At 36.1% G+C, this 18466-nt stretch overlaps 1 protein-coding gene across 1 annotated transcript; it reads right to left on the bottom strand.

The window, feature by feature from the left end:
* Nucleotides 1-478: 478 nt before the first annotated feature.
* Nucleotides 479-17754, bottom strand: LOC100372980 (Golgi reassembly-stacking protein 2-like). The gene is made up of 8 exons (XM_002737245.3): nt 17598-17754; nt 15787-15867; nt 8793-8996; nt 7880-7966; nt 4652-4782; nt 3790-3934; nt 2378-2630; nt 479-1148 (listed from the first exon to the last, which is right to left on the bottom strand). The coding sequence occupies exons 1-8, from the start codon at nt 17658-17660 to the stop codon at nt 781-783; spliced, it is 1332 nt and encodes a 443-aa protein (XP_002737291.1). The 5' UTR covers nt 17661-17754; the 3' UTR covers nt 479-780.
* Between the last annotated feature and the right edge of the window lie 712 nt (nt 17755-18466).

Below are 18466 nucleotides of genomic sequence, written 5' to 3'. Positions count from 1 at the left end.
AAGACTATGTAGTTGAGTGATATTGCGATGTAATTAACCAAATTTTTTGTGGCTGATCAGAGCAGTGCACTGGACTCTTTTGCAGCAGATCCCACTGTTGAAAGACTGTTGGCTAGTGTACATTTCAAACAATCTCCCCCTTATATTTTCCAGATTAGTAAATAGCTCTTAAATTAAGTTTGGGCAAATCATAATCGCCTAAGAGAAGTTTCGGTTTTTTTTCCGTACATGCCGAATATGTAACAAGTCTTGGTGGCTATTACAACTTGCCAGACAACAAATGGAAATCTAAAATATTTCCAAAAATTGAAACAATCTAATTGGTTATGAATAAAAAACTTATTGGGCTTCTGTCGAGTGATCATTAGAATATTGCGCAACCTTGAAAGCAATTACCAGTAAATATTGTGTCATATTTTGATTTCTGTGATGAGTGTCCAGTGCAATCCCACGAACCATCCAAATAAGGACTCTGAAACAGTGGAAACCATGGCTATATTCTATTCTAAATATACAAGAGTTACACTTCAAAGCCAACAGGTCGTCACCTGGGCACGCACGCCAAGCAACGATAACAATGCAAACTAAAAATGCAAAGGCTCATAGGTAGACGTTTGTTTGTAAACAATGACACGCTATGACTGTCTGTCGTATGCGCAGGTGACGACTCCCCCACTTTAATTACAATACACAACAAGCCTGTGATTGTCCGTTGCATTAATCAGTGCATTGAGACTGGAACTACTTTTATCAACTGAAGCATTGAAATGTTCGTGTCTATCACGAGGAGGTAGACTGTTCCACTGCCTGTACCGGTGTCGTGTCAATAGGTGCTGCCGATTCTGGTGACATTGCCGTCAGCACAGGTAGCGGTGCTGGTCCAGGAATTGTGGATACGCCAGAGAAATTAATGGGCATAGGTGCTGGAACTGTTGATGAGTATGTGGATGATGGTATATTGAACTGAGCTGGCATTGACATTGGGGGCATTGATAGCGGTGCTGGAAATGATATAGGGGTGATAGTTGATGTTGGGTCGATGCCGGTTGCGGTCACACTGGTAGTTTGAAAATTCAGTAATGCCTCAGGCGATGGTAAGGAAACGTTTAAATTTGGCAGTCCCGGTATATTAGGTAAACTTACAGGAGCTGAAATGAAAAGAAACAGTTTATAAATATATAATCAATAAATAAAGTTTTACTTGTATATAAGGCAAATCAGATCCAATTAAAAGTTACTACAAAAATTTAATTACCAGAATTTTAACTTTATTCTAGCATTTGTTTTTGTGGCAAAAGTATTTTGCTATCCTGGAAAATGCATTTTTTTATTTATTTTTTTACTCCCGTGTGCGAAGCACACATATATGCTCTGAACTGATGCACAGAATTGATTAGTTTAAGGTAAAAATATGTGCATATTAATTACCTAATTTGCATAACAATCAATTTTCGGCTTTTCCACTGATATCTCAAGTACTAATCATCACATTTCAATGAAACCTCATACATGGATGTCATAGGACACTTCACAGACCTAATAGTTTTTAGGGTAATATAAGTACATACTAATAACCTAATTTGCATGATTGATTTTTCAGCTTTTGATATTTTAAGTAGTTATTACATTTCAATGAAACTTGGTACATACTCAAGGACTATGCAGAGATCAATTGTTTATGGGTAAATATTTGTGCATATTAATTATCTAATTTGCATAATTAGTTAATTTTCAGCTTTTCCACTGATATCTCAAGTACTAATTTTCACATTTCAATGAAACTTGGTACATAGATCCCTAGGATATGTAGAGATCTGATTAGTTTTGGGGTAAATATTTGTGCATATTAATCACTTATTTTGCATAATTAGTTAATTTTCAGCTTTTCCACTGATATATTTCAAGTACTAATAATCATCACATTTGGATGAAACTTGGTACATATATACTCTAGGACAATAGACAGATCGGGTTAAAATCTGTACATATTAATTTCCTGATTTGCATAATTAGTTTCCCGCTCTCCCAAATATCTCAAGTACAAATAATTTTGAATTAATTTTGAATGTGTTTCCAATACTCTCAGCACACAGGAGTTCTTTCTAAGCTTTCGTTGATTTTCCAATTTAGTATTTTTTTTTCATAATATGCTTAATGGAAATCTCCCCCATAATGCACTAATATATGCTTATTGACAACCCTAATTTGTTGTGGTATTATATGGAGTGAAACATTTCAGATAAAAATGACCTAATTTCCCATTAATCATCTTTGTTGATCAAAATATTTGAAAAAAATGATATGGGTTTATGTTGTGAAAATTGACTTTGAAAATTGATTGATATTTCATCATTATTATTATTAGGTAGATACTTACTTGGGGGAGAGACTTGCAATGGGGCAACATTAGAAATAACTGGTGCACTGGTGGACGCATTGGTCATGCCTTCACTACTGCTAATATTAGCACTGTGTGTTGGTATAACAGGTACCGTTGTCGTACCACCGGCCGTCAGGGGATTAGGTGCCACTGTCCCAGGTGGGAGCGCATTCATAGACAGTGCTGCCATGCCGACTTCAACACCGGCCGTTGTTGTTGTTGTGTGTGTTGGAGAACCGGACAGAGAAACCTATAATTTGGAATAAAATTATTAGTTTATTTTTGGAAACACTGAGATGGAAGTCTGCACATGGTTGACTTTCTAGCACAGCAAGTAATTAGGAGGTAGCAGTTGTGAAGTAGACAAGTTTTTACCCATCGTCTGAACAATATTTTGGCAAAAAGTTCCCAATGATCCCTATTCCTAAGTAATTTGAGGATTTAACAACAGATGAAGAGATTGTGACTTGGTTGTGTGAAAGAAGCGCACCAAACATCTGCCGTAAAAATTGAACAACTTGATTTTGAACTCAATTTTTTTTATTTCGTAACTCGCATCGAAAGGCCGATCTTTGGCGGGGGAATATTGCGTCTCAATACCCTTACTGCATCGAAATTGACCGTCATCAAATGTGTACAGCACATTATTAGGCATGGAAATATCCACCAAAATATTTTCGCGTTTGTCAAATCCCACGCGGTGTTTGTCACCACTACGACACTATGACCTTTGTTAGTCCTGTTTTTTGGTGCGATTTCACACAAAGCGGAATCTCGCAGTGAGCGGAAAATGGTCTATGTTATTTGTTATGTATCTTTCATCATTATAAATTAGTAATATTTTAAAAGACTGGACATAAATGTGTTTTTATTAAGCCAAGTATATCACACATTTACTTATTGTGTACTGGAAACTCAATTACTCAGAACTGAGAGTCAGATAGACATATCACCTCAAGTCAGGCATACAGATGCTATATACTGTAGAATACTTTATTTTACCTTGAAATTTATTTTTCGCTACAGGGATGATTCAGTGAAAATACCATCCAACGAATATACTTTTTTTCCTATATTTCACATTTAACTCATCAAAAATGAGTGAAAATTAATTCCATGCAAAGCGCGTCAAAAAAAGCGTTTTCAGCTAAAATTTATTCCAGCTAAAATAAAGTATTTCACAGTATATGGATTTACACATCTGTCTGAATTAATGTAAGAGGGGAATTACCATTTAGAATCTGGGACCATGGCAATAAAAGTGATATATTCAACAAAACTTGCATGAAATATATTGATAAAATAAATATCCTAAAAGCAGCAGGTTCAAATATCAATTTAATGCAATCTTCACCCACTTCAAACACCTGATTGTAATTTACATAAAGCAATACTGTTTATTTACTTACCTCACTGAAACCATCTGCTGTAGCAGGGGGTGGTGGTGAGGGAACTGGCTGTACTGGGGGTAGCGAAGTGGGAATATCCATTCCAATTTCAAATCTACTTGTAGGAATCCTATGTAAATAGCCATATCCAATGCCACAGCCAAGACTGAAATCAAAAAGGGAACACGGCTATTAAAATAGATCAGATTTCCTACACTTTTACAATGCACTTTATGTTGTGGTTTTTAAAGAATTGGTAAAACATCTGTTGAAAAAGATGATTTGTGAGTAATTTTCAAATATCATTTCATCTATAGAAATCATAGCATATTTTAAAACTCATTTGGTGACACATGGTGTAACAAATCATGTTATGACACAGAACTTAAAATGAATGCATGTCAATATGTGCAGCATTATGTATACACTCAAGTCTAGGCAGGTCTCGAACAGCACTCATTAAAGCAAAATGGTCACTAGTTAGCCATTTTGAATTTGATCCGAAAAACACAAATTATGTGCATCAAGGCTGTCCATGCACAGCCAAAATCCGGAATATCAGAAATTTGGAAATACTAGATTTTGATGCATTTTTTTTTACATTAAAATGGCTGCTATTCAGCCAATTTGAATTGGATCAATTGAGTTTTATCATGTAGCTAAGATTGCTGACTAATTTGCATTCCAAGCCTAGCTCACAGCTTCCCCACAACAATACATGTACGTTCCACCAATAATACGTTCAAACAATGCAAAAGCGAGGCTTGGACAAACTTTATCAGTTCATTCATACCTGGTGGTATATATATGTACAGGGGAAAAGTACAAGTCCCTTTTTTCAGACAGTGGTTCCTAGAATTGAGAGATGTACTAATATTTTTACCTTCCTTGGCCTCCCCAGTTTGAATTCGGTGTGAGTGTGACCTCTCGTACGCCATCAGTTTCGATATTGTAGACATACAACTTAAGTGGTCTTCCTTCATGTGATTCAATCAGAGAAAACAGGTCTTCTGACTAAAAAATAACAATTATACTATATATATTAGGCATTGCAAAAAAGAACGCATTCTTTTTCAGAAGATAAATCTTTATACAGCGACACACCGATACTAAATCAGGTAAAGATTGGTAAGGTAACAAGGCTCACCTAGTGTGGTACTTGGGACATTAAGTAAATTATAGGATTGGCCAACCAATTAGAGTGTACCTTATAAAAAAAAGGGCTACAGTACAGTTCTCGCGGAAGCTTTGGCTTCACTTCAGCTTCACCTTCGCTTCAGCATCGCATCATTATGGCATTGTTATGGCTTCAGCATCGCTTCAATGTCGCGACATTAAAAAGTTAGGCGATTATCGCTTCGCTTCATTGTGGCCTCATTATGGCGACAATGTGGCATCAGCATCGCTTCATCAAACAAAGAAGTACTGTACTCATTTCCCCCAAACCTCTTGACCGCTTCCGCTTTTGACCGGTCAATTTCCGTTTTATTTTCGACCGTGCAACAATTCGGACTACTAAAAATTTTCTGGTTTTCATAGATCACGGTTACTAGTTTAGTAACCGTGCATAGATGTTGAACCACCGTCAAAAGTTCAAATACTTTTTGTTTTAACTATCTATAATTATATGCACGCAATCTGACCCTTTGACCTAGATTTGGCTGGGATTGAATATTTTATTTTAAACAATATTCCGACGTGACTCACTGCTACAAAATGTATTCAACAGAAGTACAACATGGTTGTCTGGGTTTCTTTTCCTGATTGTGTTGAGTTTACGATTTGTATAATTATTGTTGTTTCCCCCCAAGCAGAAGACAAGCCGAAGGACCATGAAGCTAAATAGAATTCCCACGCATGGACGTGGACTGAGTGAAAGAAAATATTTCTAAGGCTAAAATAAAAATGACCTACTATTACACATCTTTGTGTATTTGTCAATTTTGTATATATTTGGTATGACCGAATGATCGTAAATACCTAGAAAAATCTCGTCTTTCGTTAATAATTTCATTTGTTTGAAATGTCTACTGACCGTAATTTGTTTCTCCAAACGGTCCCGACGTCCGTCATTCAACACAATCAGCATTTATTTATCGCAATTCATGGGGATCATGTCCCGTAATTTGCGGGCTGTAAAACCAAATAATTAAACAAGTACTATTTATTGTATTTTTGTTTTACCTCGCGAAACTACAACAGAGCGTAGAGTTGTCGCGGTTAAATAGTCGCCTTGAAATCGATGGAACTTCAACTACTAGTATCCATTTCTCACCTTGAAATAAAAAAAATCGAAGAGCATCGGGGGATATATTATTAACCAGTCTTACGAATCGCTAGCTTTATTTTATTTGAATTTATAAAATTCACGAGTTTTCGACATTTGTTGGCAACTTCCGCGCTAAAATGGTTGAAAATGTGGGTGTGGTTTTCTCGCAAAGTCCTGTTGATAATACGGACTAATATGGTTCTGTGACCCAGGTCATGCTCCGATCATTGACTCTCAGCCAATCAATGATGTTGTAACAAAACATAGTTAACGCAAATTGAAGGGTCGTCGTACCATCCAATCTCCATCGTCGATTCACAAAGTTTTTTTGTGTGCTGTGACAGGCTTCGCAATTATTCACTGGAAAACATCGGTATATTTTGACAAACGGATGGGATTTTACCTCAGTTAAAAAAAAAAGAAAAAAAAAAAAACAGGGCTGAGATACAAATCAGTTTTGCAAGTTGGGAAATAAGGTAAACCAGACTGGGGTCGATGATTTTCAGTATCGAAGGACTTCCGTGTGAATCATGATTTTCAAATTGTTCATCGGCTGGTGACCAAATATTTACGGCCACACTAAATGGACACGTTTTTTTTCTGAAGCCCAATAAATTATTCCTGCATGTCAAGCGCTATTCGATTTTTTACAGGGCATGGCTCGTTTTCATTCGAAAATATGTTTGTGAGAATACTTTTAAAGTACGTATAGATCGAGCTCAGATCACTGATCGTGACTTAATTTTGAGAATTGGTTGTCAAATTTTACCAGACCGACGCCACCACAACCATCCAATCATATGTTGGAAATGTACGCACTTGTTTTGGAACTTTGTATCAAGATGACTGGCGACGACGCCGACGCACCCGGCGGCGTACGTGTGTTGCATGTTTTAGTAGTCCGGGCATGGGGTCGGACTCGGCTAAAACTAAACGAAACACAGAAAAATACCACCGAAATGAGGAATCTGAATCTGCTCTTCTAGCAGCAAATAAAATGAGCGAAAAAAGGTAAATTTTATAACAAGAACAGTTTCACTTCGTATACAGCAAATTGTGTTGTATCAGAACGACGATTGCATCGTGTGATTTGAATTTACCACGATTTTCCTTCCAGTCAATATGAAACTCGTCACCTTGCCGATTGTAATGTACTTCGCAAAGTTTTTGGTGCTCAATACTCGCAACACTAAAATAATTAAACAAGATATCTTTTTAAAATGTCATTTTACTCTTGATTATATTATTTTATTCGCCTTGAATTTCAAATCGATTACATATCGAACTTCTGTACATGTTTTTGTCTACTGCCCTTCTGCGTGCAAATAATGAGGTCATACTCATGTCACAATACTTCGAAGCTGATGCCATGTTGATGCCATGAGACTGCGAAGCTGAGGCCACGATGATGCCACAAAATAGCGAGGCGAACACAGCTTCAATTTTCAATGACGCGAAGCTGATGCCACAATGATGCGATGCTGAGGCGACAATGAAGCCATGCGTAGGCGACAATGATGCCACAAAAGCCAAAGCTTCCGCGAGAACTGTACTGTATATCATACTAGAAACTGAACTGTAACATAGGTTATGATTTGTTGCTGAATCTACAAGTCTTGAACATGATTTGCATACATGTATGTACCTGGTCAGATGTAGTTAGGGCATGCACACCAGCACCAGCGGGCATATATTAAAAATGACCACAGCCTCCCCCTGCATCATCTTGCCACTAGAGGGCACTATAAAGAGGAAAGATTTTCAACAGGATGTTCCAAGGAGACATAATGAAATCAGTCTACTGTTTGATTAGAAAGACTAGTACTGCGTTGTTCTACTCACCTCGTGTAATACGGAATCTGCACCAATTATATAATCTGTATTAGATCTAAGACCAGCGTAGTCTGCGGGCGAGTTCGTTTGGCAATCCTAGGTAGGTAAAGCAAGTTGAATCACGCATTGGTGAGAAATCTTAATACATGCATATCATGAAAAAGTATTGGCACTTCATTTGGGGACTTTGGGGACAACATGGATTGGGAAACACGATAGATATTCTCTGGTGGATTACAAGACTCGCTTTTTACTTTTCCCACGCTTTGTGTTAATTTGCGAGGGAGAACACTTCATATAAATAATATAGCTATGAGTTCAGTAACGCTTCTTTGGGGGAAAACTATCAACTTTTGTGAAATTTTTTGTGACATTGTGTCAGAGGAGAAATGTCACAGGTATACTAAAACATGTCATTTTAATTTAGGGAGGGGAAAAAGGCTGAGACAATCTTTTTAAATGCCATCATCAATTTTCTACCTCAGATTTAAATCAAACATCTACAAAGCAATATAAACTTTATGATTGAGAGTTCAAAGGTCACACAACATTAAGGTACTTTCTGGAGGGGAGTATCACTGTCAGGAAGATTTTTTTTTAGAAACGCAAACAATGTCATTTAAGTTCAAAAAACTATTTTAGCTATAATGTTGGAAACCATTGTCACTAACTGATCAGTACGACCTCGCAATATGCTGCAACCAGTTTGCCCAAAGTTGTTTTATTAATAAGGCCATGCACATGAATATTCAATAACATAAGTGAACAACACAATTTTTGGGTGAGAACAACCGGATCTTGCCAACCATGCACAGGAAATGTTAGCTTGTGTGATAGCCAATACAATATAGGACATTATCACTTATGATGTGTGACAAGGTTCATTTTAAAGAACATTTGGCTCAAAGTTCAGGGTACTTACCAGAACATGCCAAACATTTTCGTTAGCGCCTTCAAAAGAACAGAATCGTATACTAACACCCAGCAGTCCCTGACCGCCCCACGAATTACTGGGCGTCAGCGACACCTCCCTTGTTTGCAGACTCTTACTACTATACACTAACATCCGCACTGGTTTCTCAATATTAGATTTCAGAATTTCCTTTAGTGTATCATTGTCTTTGTCCTGAAAAAAAAATAGAAATTACAATATTATAGATTGAGAACTGAATGTTCAAATTTTCTCTCATTAGGGGAAAACCACATCAAAACGTTAATTGACATCACAGAAACACAATGCATGATGGAAATAATTTCCTGTAACTGAACGCAAACTTTCACACAGTACAAATCATTTTTTTGTTGAAATGTTTGGCTCTTATTATTTACTGCAAGTGAAAAAATGTATAATAGTATGATATTTGTAGCTCAATTTGCTTTGGCGGTAACTTTTCTGCAAAAGTATTAATAATATGAGGTTATTACGAAGATACCTCAAAGTATGCACGAAGACAGTACAGCGGCAGTATCGACCGACGCGCAGCGGAGGTCGATGTGACAGCGTACTGTCTGAGTGCATACTTTGATGTATCTTCGTAATAACCTTATTATTATACATCTTTTCCTACCAAAGATACATCATGGGAATGCCGAAATCTAAAAAGTTTAGAACAGAATCAGCGAACTTCTTTGTATGAAGTCCGGTTAAATTCTGGTGGCAGCCATGTTTGTTTTTATTATTGGAGGACGCTTACACGCGTAATAATTCCATATTTGGAATTCGCATTTCCTAATATGGTAGGATGAAATACTCCGTAAAATACCGCAAAATTACGGCACGCTGTAACCTATGGCGTTACGGTGACAGATGTATAATAATGCATGTTATTTACACAATTGATAAGTTTTGAGTTTCCCAGAAGTTTTCCCTTCCATGTTAAGCTGCCATGTTAAGAGGTGTGCTGGCAACATTAAATGAAGTCAATTTTATCAGGCTGTTCTCTTCAGTTTTTCATAAGTTGAGTGTTGCCCCCCAGAGATATCATACAGATGTACGTACAGAGACCAAGATGTTATAAAGTACATTTTGTCAATCATTTTTTTGTACATGTATGTATTAATGAGAATCACTTTTTTCACGTATTCTACGAATTTTTTTTGTAAAACTTTCAAAAGTAATGTGGAAGCCTACAATACAGAAACCACATTTTCGGAACAAAACTGAAAATGGTATTGTATAAATTCAACAAGAGGCTTAATAATCCTGCTGTCAACATAGACCCCCCCCCCCCCCCATCCCACCTTGTCTATAGCGCATACACTCACTCATTTGGTATTGTATAAATTCTGCAAGAGGCTTAATAATCCTGCTGTCAACATAGACCCCCCCCCCATCCCACCTTGTCTATAGCGCATACACTCATTTCACATTTTCCTCCAAATACATCACAAATAGTGAACATATTTTTAAATTACATTTTAAGGTAGAGATGCAGTTTATTTGACTTGCTTTTTAATTGAGTAATTAGACAATGAAGATGGTATTATATATCCAACATGTTATATATTTTCTGAAAGCTTATTATACAAACTTTGTAAAACTTGTCTTTATTTTAAATATCCAGAATGCGTTTTTGATTTTGGGTCAAAAATATGCTTTTTTGGACAAAAGTGGTTTAAAAAAAATTAGCTCAAAAACTTCAAGTCCGTTTGTGGGTAAAATTACATCACTGGATACCTTAGTATACTACTAATTCAAATGCGTCCACTCATCTCTCTAACGGCTTTCAAAGTCGCACAGCATGACCTCAAAGTTCACTCTTTTCTATTTTTGCATAATTTATATATCCATGTTAATTGCGGACTTGTTATTTTTGTTCCGATCGCCGTAATAAACTACCCGGACGCATTTTGAAGGAGGAACACCTTGTCAATAATGTGTGAAAATTTCGAGGCAAATGGCCAAAGCGTCTATCAGCTATTTTAATTTAAACCCCAAGAATTCACCAAAAATAGAAGACGAGAAAAAGGCTAATTTGCATATTTGCGCGTTAAACCGGGAATTACTGCTTTGTCATACTTTGTCATACTTTCTAGACTATTGAAATTGAAAGTTAACGTATAGACATAGACATTTTATGTAAAATCGTTGGACCAGAACAACTGCTCTTGAATATATAAATCAGAAACACGTCATTCATACCAGTGTTTTGATGGGGGTTGGTAAAAACACGTGGCAATGCCCAGTAAATATGACGTCATCTCATGAATTATTAAACAGGGGGCGGTCCTAGGAAGATGACCTTTTATCACGATCAAAACATCATGGCTTCTCTTCGTTGTATTTTCAATAAAAAATCTACGAGTATTTCAGAGCCTATGGTTTACCGTGAAGAGTACAAAGTGGGATATTAAATTATTTATCCTCGATGATGTTTATGTAGTATTGAGAACCAACTCCCTAGAATCAAAACGCGAGGCACAGAAGTTTTGTTTATCGTTTCCAATCCCATTTTTCCCACTGCAACATATTTGTTAAAAGAAATATTTGAATTCTGTTCGTTTTTTAAGGAGGCAATTTTTTATTTTTTTCCGATTTTTGTAACGCCTTATTCAGGGATTTTCTAAGACAGTCGCAGACAATAAGCGCACGGATGTACGTACAAAACATGCTGTTGTACTACCGGCGACGGCCGCCTGCAAGAAGAGAGCTCCAGCTCCTAACGTAAAAGTTCGAAAATTTCGACCGGTTTTAAATAATTTGTGTTGGAAATCTGACATGTTTTAAGAGTGCTAAATTAAGGTGCATTTTCGAGCGGTCGAATTTTTCTGAATAGAAATCGGCAAATGAAAAAAATAGGAGTGCTAAACAGTGTGCTTCGTTAGTTTAAAAAAATGGAATGTCCGTCAAATTGACGTAAACTTCCCCATTTTTCACGGAAAAAGCAAAGGTCGTGGCCGAGTTGCAGGCTAAAAAACTCAAAAATCAAAACAAAATCATCAATCAGTACAGTGGTTCTCCACAATCCAAAATAGCTGGTGGGCGGCCTAATTAGCATAAATTTGCATATTAATTTGCATGTCATTTACATACAGCATTCTAGCATTTATGTCATGAACTGCAATACACACTAAGTTATTTCTTTTTAATTTAATTGAAACATGTTACAATTTTTTGAAATACAAACAGATTGGTCACTATTATTATTTACGAAATGCAAAAAGTTTGAAATCGGTGATTTACACGTTCGCAAATTATTCTACGTTCATGAAATGCAATTCGAGTAACCAAGAGCAAGTACAAGAGTTATAATGTAGAAAATATACGAGATGATTTGTCCCCGACACCAAAACGGACAATTTGTCAAAATAAAACTCATAACATTTTTTATTTGTGGCATCAGTACTCGCCCGTGCCGACGGACGGTAAGATGCATTTACGCATTTACGGTTACGATACGTTGCGTTTTCACACGTTGTTTTGGAATTCAAGAAAAAATGCTAGCAATCGGCAAAAGAAAAGAATCTGCTATGTTCTCGAAAGATTAGACATAAAAAATGGATAAATTGAAAAAAAACATGGAAAAGATAACTAAAATATTATTCAATTACAAATACTCGCGGTAAACTAATCCGGCAGCCATGTTTGATGTTTATTACCGCTTTCCGAATTTAGTACACGAACACCCAGAATGCGCTGTTCCCCTATGCAACTTAGATATTAAATCGTTACAGCGCCAACAACGGTTGGTGGCCGACGGTCGTTGAATGGGGTAGGCCAAAAGGTCACCAGTTTGCCTACTCCATGCTGTTTTTACGATGAAAATCGAGCGAACGTTGTAAATACAGCTAGAATTTTAATTTTTGTTCGAGTTTACATGCAATCTGCTAATATATTTGTTTATTTACTGTGCATATACATTTCGTTCGTATTTACTTCTTCCTTTCGTGATCGGAAGATGATTATTAAAAATACAGCTGTAAATTTAAACCACTGTAGTTGCGTATCGTGAGAAATAAGTGGCAACAATGTCGAGCGACGATGAATTCAGGCGATTGACACATTGCCATGAATACATTTGATAACTGCTTACAGACTTCCAGTGGTCATTGTTTATGTTTGGACTCTTGAAACAATAGCAAAATAAAGGGTTGGGCAACTACTCCTTTGTTTAGGCTTGGGAAGAACAATGCAAGCTTTTTACAAATAATTTCAGCTGGATGTGCGTTGGTGGGCGGGTGTTGAGAGTTACTAGGCGGCCATAAAACTTGATGGGCGGGCCGCCCACCTAAAACCCCTTGTGGAGAACACTGCAGTAAGTATTATGACAAGGAAAACAAAACATCAGACGCGGAGAAGCGGTCAGCGCGTCAAGAGTTGTTAATGTATCAAGTTACCTCTCTCTGTGATTTATTTTTCATTAATATTATTTGCTTGTTTTCAATTTATTTTAGCGTACCTCTGCAATTTATTTTAGCTTTGTCAGTTGTTTGCTTCATTGAATTAAACGGAGTTCGTCTGGTTGCAAACAAAGCTGTCTCGCACCACCTAGCAAAACTTGCGAATGATCGAAGTACAGGTATCCATTGGACAAAAGATACACGAAAGTTTGTATCTCCCCGGCCCAGTGCAATATATCCGTTAGAATCAAAGCTCACGTGTCCCTTATTTGAGGGACCAGATTCTACCGTAAATTCGGGATGGAATTTAGAAAAAAATAAAATGGGACTTTTAAGGTGTATTTTGGCGTCATTTTCGGACATTTCAATCATTCCTGATGCCTAAAATAGAGTCTAAGTTTTACCGTAGTCATTGACTCCTATTCAAGAGTATGATGTTTATTGTGACTAGCGTGAATGGGTAAGCTTCGTTTCGTCAATGAGCAGTTATCACTGTAAACAATGTTAAATTATTCTTCACATGCTCAGTTTATTTTTTGAGAACAATTATTTAAAAATAAAATCTCTCAGTCAATCAGAAACTCGGATTCACGCCTTCAGGGAAAGTCACGTTTGGACGTTCACATCGATTTTGTTTTTCGTTCGGTGGGCTGATGCCTTCAGTGTAGCTTTTGCCTCTTCCGACATAGAAATCATCTGAATCTTCTTTCTACCTCTCTTTCCTTTCACACCACGCATAATGTAATGATAAAAATTAGGAAAAAACGCCGAGGAAATATAATGTTTGGTTTGCTAGCGAGCGATAACTGAATTGAGAATAATTGCACATGCGCATGAATTGAATGAACTATGACCCGTACAAGCTCGATTTGCATATTGTCAATCAAAGGTCCTGTTATTTGGTTACTCATGCAAATTAGGCAATTGGACATAAACATTGCCACGTGTGAGTGTTTTTTATTTTTAACCAGAAAATAAACAGCAATTTTAACGATGTTCCAATAAGAATTCATTGGTCAAATTTTCACAGAATGTTCTTTAGATAGAAATCTATATAAAAAACGAAAAAAAATATTTTGGATTGAAATTCACAAATAAACTGCATCTCTACCTTAATCTAAAATGTAGTAATTTAAAATTACTTTCACTTTTATTTGAAACATTCAATACTGTTGTTTGACACTTCATTTTAATAAATGTATTTGATAATGATTCATTGTTTTTGCATCACAAAAACGAGTTACTGTAAAATGACTAATTTTCACTGGGTTTAAATTTCGCTGATTTAGCATAATCAGGAATATTCAGTGGGTTTTAAATTCACGGTTTCATCATTGAGATATTGTGTTCTATGCTAAATCTTATATATTCACTGGGTTTTAATTTAGCGCAATTTCCAGGCAGCCAAATAAGCAAAATTTAAACCCAGTGAATAATTAACCCCTTTACAGTAGTTTGTATGAATAAAATGGTATAATATTCCTATTTAAGTAAATGTATGTGTACATACATTGTTTTACTGTGAAAGTATGTTAGTATTTTTGATCATACAAATATATGTACTTTTGTGTATTTTGCAAAAGTGATATTTATAGTTTTTTGATAAATCATAATCAAATGCATGTATAGAATATATTTTTTTCAACCATATTGAATCTGTATTTTTTAATAACAATATTTATACAACAGATTTGAGTGAATGATTTTTAACAGTAACCTGTTGTAGCATGTCTGGTGCATAACTTTTACTAGGAACCAAGGTATAATGTACATACATTTGTACAATCCCGTTTTGATTTAGAGATCGTTTTTCACAAGTCAACTACTCAAACACTATAATATAGTGCATTATTTCGTTAGAAACAAAAACCAACCAGGAGGCTACTAAAAAATGCTTTTTTTTAAAAAAGTTCAGTCAAAGACATTGGATGTCTAATGTCTTTGGTTCAGTATTCCTGTGCCGGGCTTCTCAGTCTTATTTTCGCTAAATCTTTTTAGTGCCTGGGTCTCTCTCTGAAAGTGCACTCTAAACATTCATTTAATATCTTGTACTGTAAAATACTTTTAATTTAGCTAGAATTAATTTTCACTGAATAGACTTTTGGGGCGTTAGGTATGGAATTTATTTTCACTGATTTTTGACGAGTTGAATGTAAAATATAGGGAAAAAAAAAGCGAAAATCAATTCCAAGCAAAAATAAAGTATTCTACAGTATTATGTATTGAAATGCACCTTATTCTAAGAGGTCTTTGAGAGGAAATCACAACATTTCATAATCAGGGATTTTACAAATGCATTTGATAGCAGGCCATCATTCTGTAACAACGGGCCAAAAAATAAAATAAAAAGACTCTTGACAGTGCGAAGCGCTGCAGCGAGGCCAGCATTGGTGGTCAGGGGTCAGAAAGTAGATGGCCAATTTAGGCTTGTAGCAGGCCATATTGCTAGCTCTTAATGAAATTCCTGCATAAAGTAAATTTTGCTTGAAGGAAACACTACTTAAGTTGGTTCTCAGTTTTATTGATTAGAATCTACTATTTCTCATTTCATGTATGATAATATGCGACTAACTTACCAGCCTTGTATTACCCACTGCTACAATGAAATCAAAGAAGGCTTCAAGTCCAGCTTTATGTCCTGGTGAATTCTCTTGAACCTAAAATAAAGAATTCAACTCTCATAGACTTCAAAATGGTTACATTTTGACAGAAATCTTCATTTAACTTAGTAAATTAAATATGGGCTAACAATTGATTACAATTTTTAGTTTTAAAAGCTTGACAGAATCATCAATTACTACATATATCATTAATTTTTCATATTTTATTTTTTTATTGAAGAAAAAACTCTCTGAAATCCATGCTTAAGCATCATTTAAACAAGCAGCCTCTCTGCCAAGATAGCTCCGCTGTTAGCAATGCACATTTAAATTAAAGATACCATTAGAAAATTAATCCCTTTGCATCAAAAATGACAAACATATTTATCAAAAGAGAATTGAAGATATCATCATGAAAGGAAAAAATCTGAAAGAATTCCACCTGTAGTACCTATATATATATATGATATCAAAGCAATCAGACTTTTCAACAAAAAGGCTTAAATATCACTTTTTACCAAAAATGACAAAAATATTCATCAAAATTAGAGAATTAAAGATACCATCATGAAATAAATCTAAGAGAGGTCTACACAAGGTACATATACACTAAGTATCAAAGCAATCAGACTTGTGGTTTTCAAGAAGAAGTCGAAAAACTAAAAAGTTGATGCGCATCCCAATCGACACAGAACCATCACTCATATAATTAGCTCTGCTCGACAAAGTAGACAGCAGAGCTAAAAAGATAAACAGTATTCATCATATTTCATAACAGAAAACAATAGTAAATGACCAAAAAACTAGTTATTAGACCATCTATTTTGATCTTGCTCCTGTGAACAGCTGTATAATTAAAACCAATTAACCATATTGCAAATGTCAATGAAATCTCATTTGCTTATATCATGCTGTGTATCTTGTTGGTGGTATGTAATTTTAAGGATAGTGTAGTGATCAGCTACACTGTTCTAACAAAAACAATTGTGAGTTTTTATCAGAGCAAAAACAAACGTTTTTGTTATAATTTGTACAGCTTTGCCTTCAAAAAACTCATAATTCTTTACAAAAAAACAGATTGGTTGACCGCAACACTATTTTACAATTTGCCTTTTTGTTAAAAAATATAATGTAGTAATAGCCACTACACCGTGACTATAACTATATTACTCTTTGCGGAATCCCGCGAAAATTTATTAGACATGCACAACTACAGTCTTACAGTCAGTGTTCTGTACTATTAGGATGGCAGATGGTTAGGATGTAAATCTGCATCCTACATGTATGCCCATACACGATTACTAAAAACCGTGGCCCACATAACAGCAGTGAGCACGAATGCAAGACTGACACGATTACAAAATACGAACTTCAAAAAATTTATACTCATTAGCTTGCTGATGAAAATACATTTTCTTGTGTCTCTGCTTTATCACTGCTACGGTTTTACACAATGCCTATTATGACAATTTAACTTATTATTACACGTAATTATCTTAAATGAAAAGCTAATTTATTTACCCCATGATTTGCATACGTGGACACAGCGAGCCACTATAGTCCACAGTCAGCTGAAAAGACCATGCACAAAACATACGCCAAGTAATCATCATGCATCTACATTTTGTCATAAAAAAAATCCACGATCACAATGTGACGGCGATCTCATGTCAGGAAGCCACATGCTCCATTTCCTCGCATCGCTCGTATTAGGTGACTGGGCAGTCTGGCTGACCTATCGTATCAGCTATTGATCTTACAGTTGTTGACGAACATCGTATACTTACTCTTAGCACGTGGTAACCTTCCGTTCCTCCTCCAGGCACCGGTGTGCTAGCAGAACCTCCCATGGTCCCGCTAATATCGTGAGATTTTGAGCGTTCTTTGTACGCCTCACTTTGCACGAGTGAAATCCAGCTGTTTGTCAACAAAATGGCGTCCAAAACTTACGTGGCACACGCAAGGAACTCTGGGAGATTAAAACAAAGTTCAATGACCGCAATTTACCCAGGCTTCACCGCTAGCTGTTAACTGTTTCAAAGAAAAAAAATGATCTGTTATTTTTCGATTTTTACGCAAACCAAATTGATTATTTTTTTTAAATTTTATTTTCTTCTATGTATTTGGTTAGTCTATTATTAATATGTGAATATAAAGTTTTACTCATGGACAAAAAATAAGAAACGTCGACCGAAAATGTATATTGTTTAAAAGTATATTGAATGACCAGTGTTTTGACGGCTCAGGGGTATGACTTCCTCTCATATTGTGGCATTTGGTGGCGCACTTTCGGTGAGAGTCGGAAATCCGGAAACAGTCGACCGTTTCAGGATAGGTGGGCGTGGCTACAGCACGAGAAATATCTCAAATTTACTTGGATACGAGTAACCATTTTCAGCCAAAAAATCAATAACTGCCCATTTTAGTGGGACACGGATCTAAAATGGGAAGCGTGTGGATGGGCATTGCACAGGCACTTTAAGATTTCTGATTGACTTTTGGTCAAACCAATGTTTAGTTCCCGTTCAGACACAGCTTGAAAAGGGAACTACTAATATGACCTCCGTTTCCCGGATTGCGTCTCCAACATCGTCTCACAAATTCTTCAGCAGATATCAATGAAACTTGACAGGCTGAGGAACAATAATCTGTTGGA

Source organism: Saccoglossus kowalevskii, chromosome 22 (assembly GCF_978046115.1).
Source record: "Saccoglossus kowalevskii chromosome 22, keSacKowa6.1, whole genome shotgun sequence".
In the NCBI taxonomy this organism is placed as follows: Eukaryota; Metazoa; Hemichordata; class Enteropneusta; family Harrimaniidae; genus Saccoglossus; species Saccoglossus kowalevskii.
The sequence above is the reverse complement of the archived record's forward strand: the minus strand, read 5'-3'. Positions and strand labels throughout refer to the sequence as shown.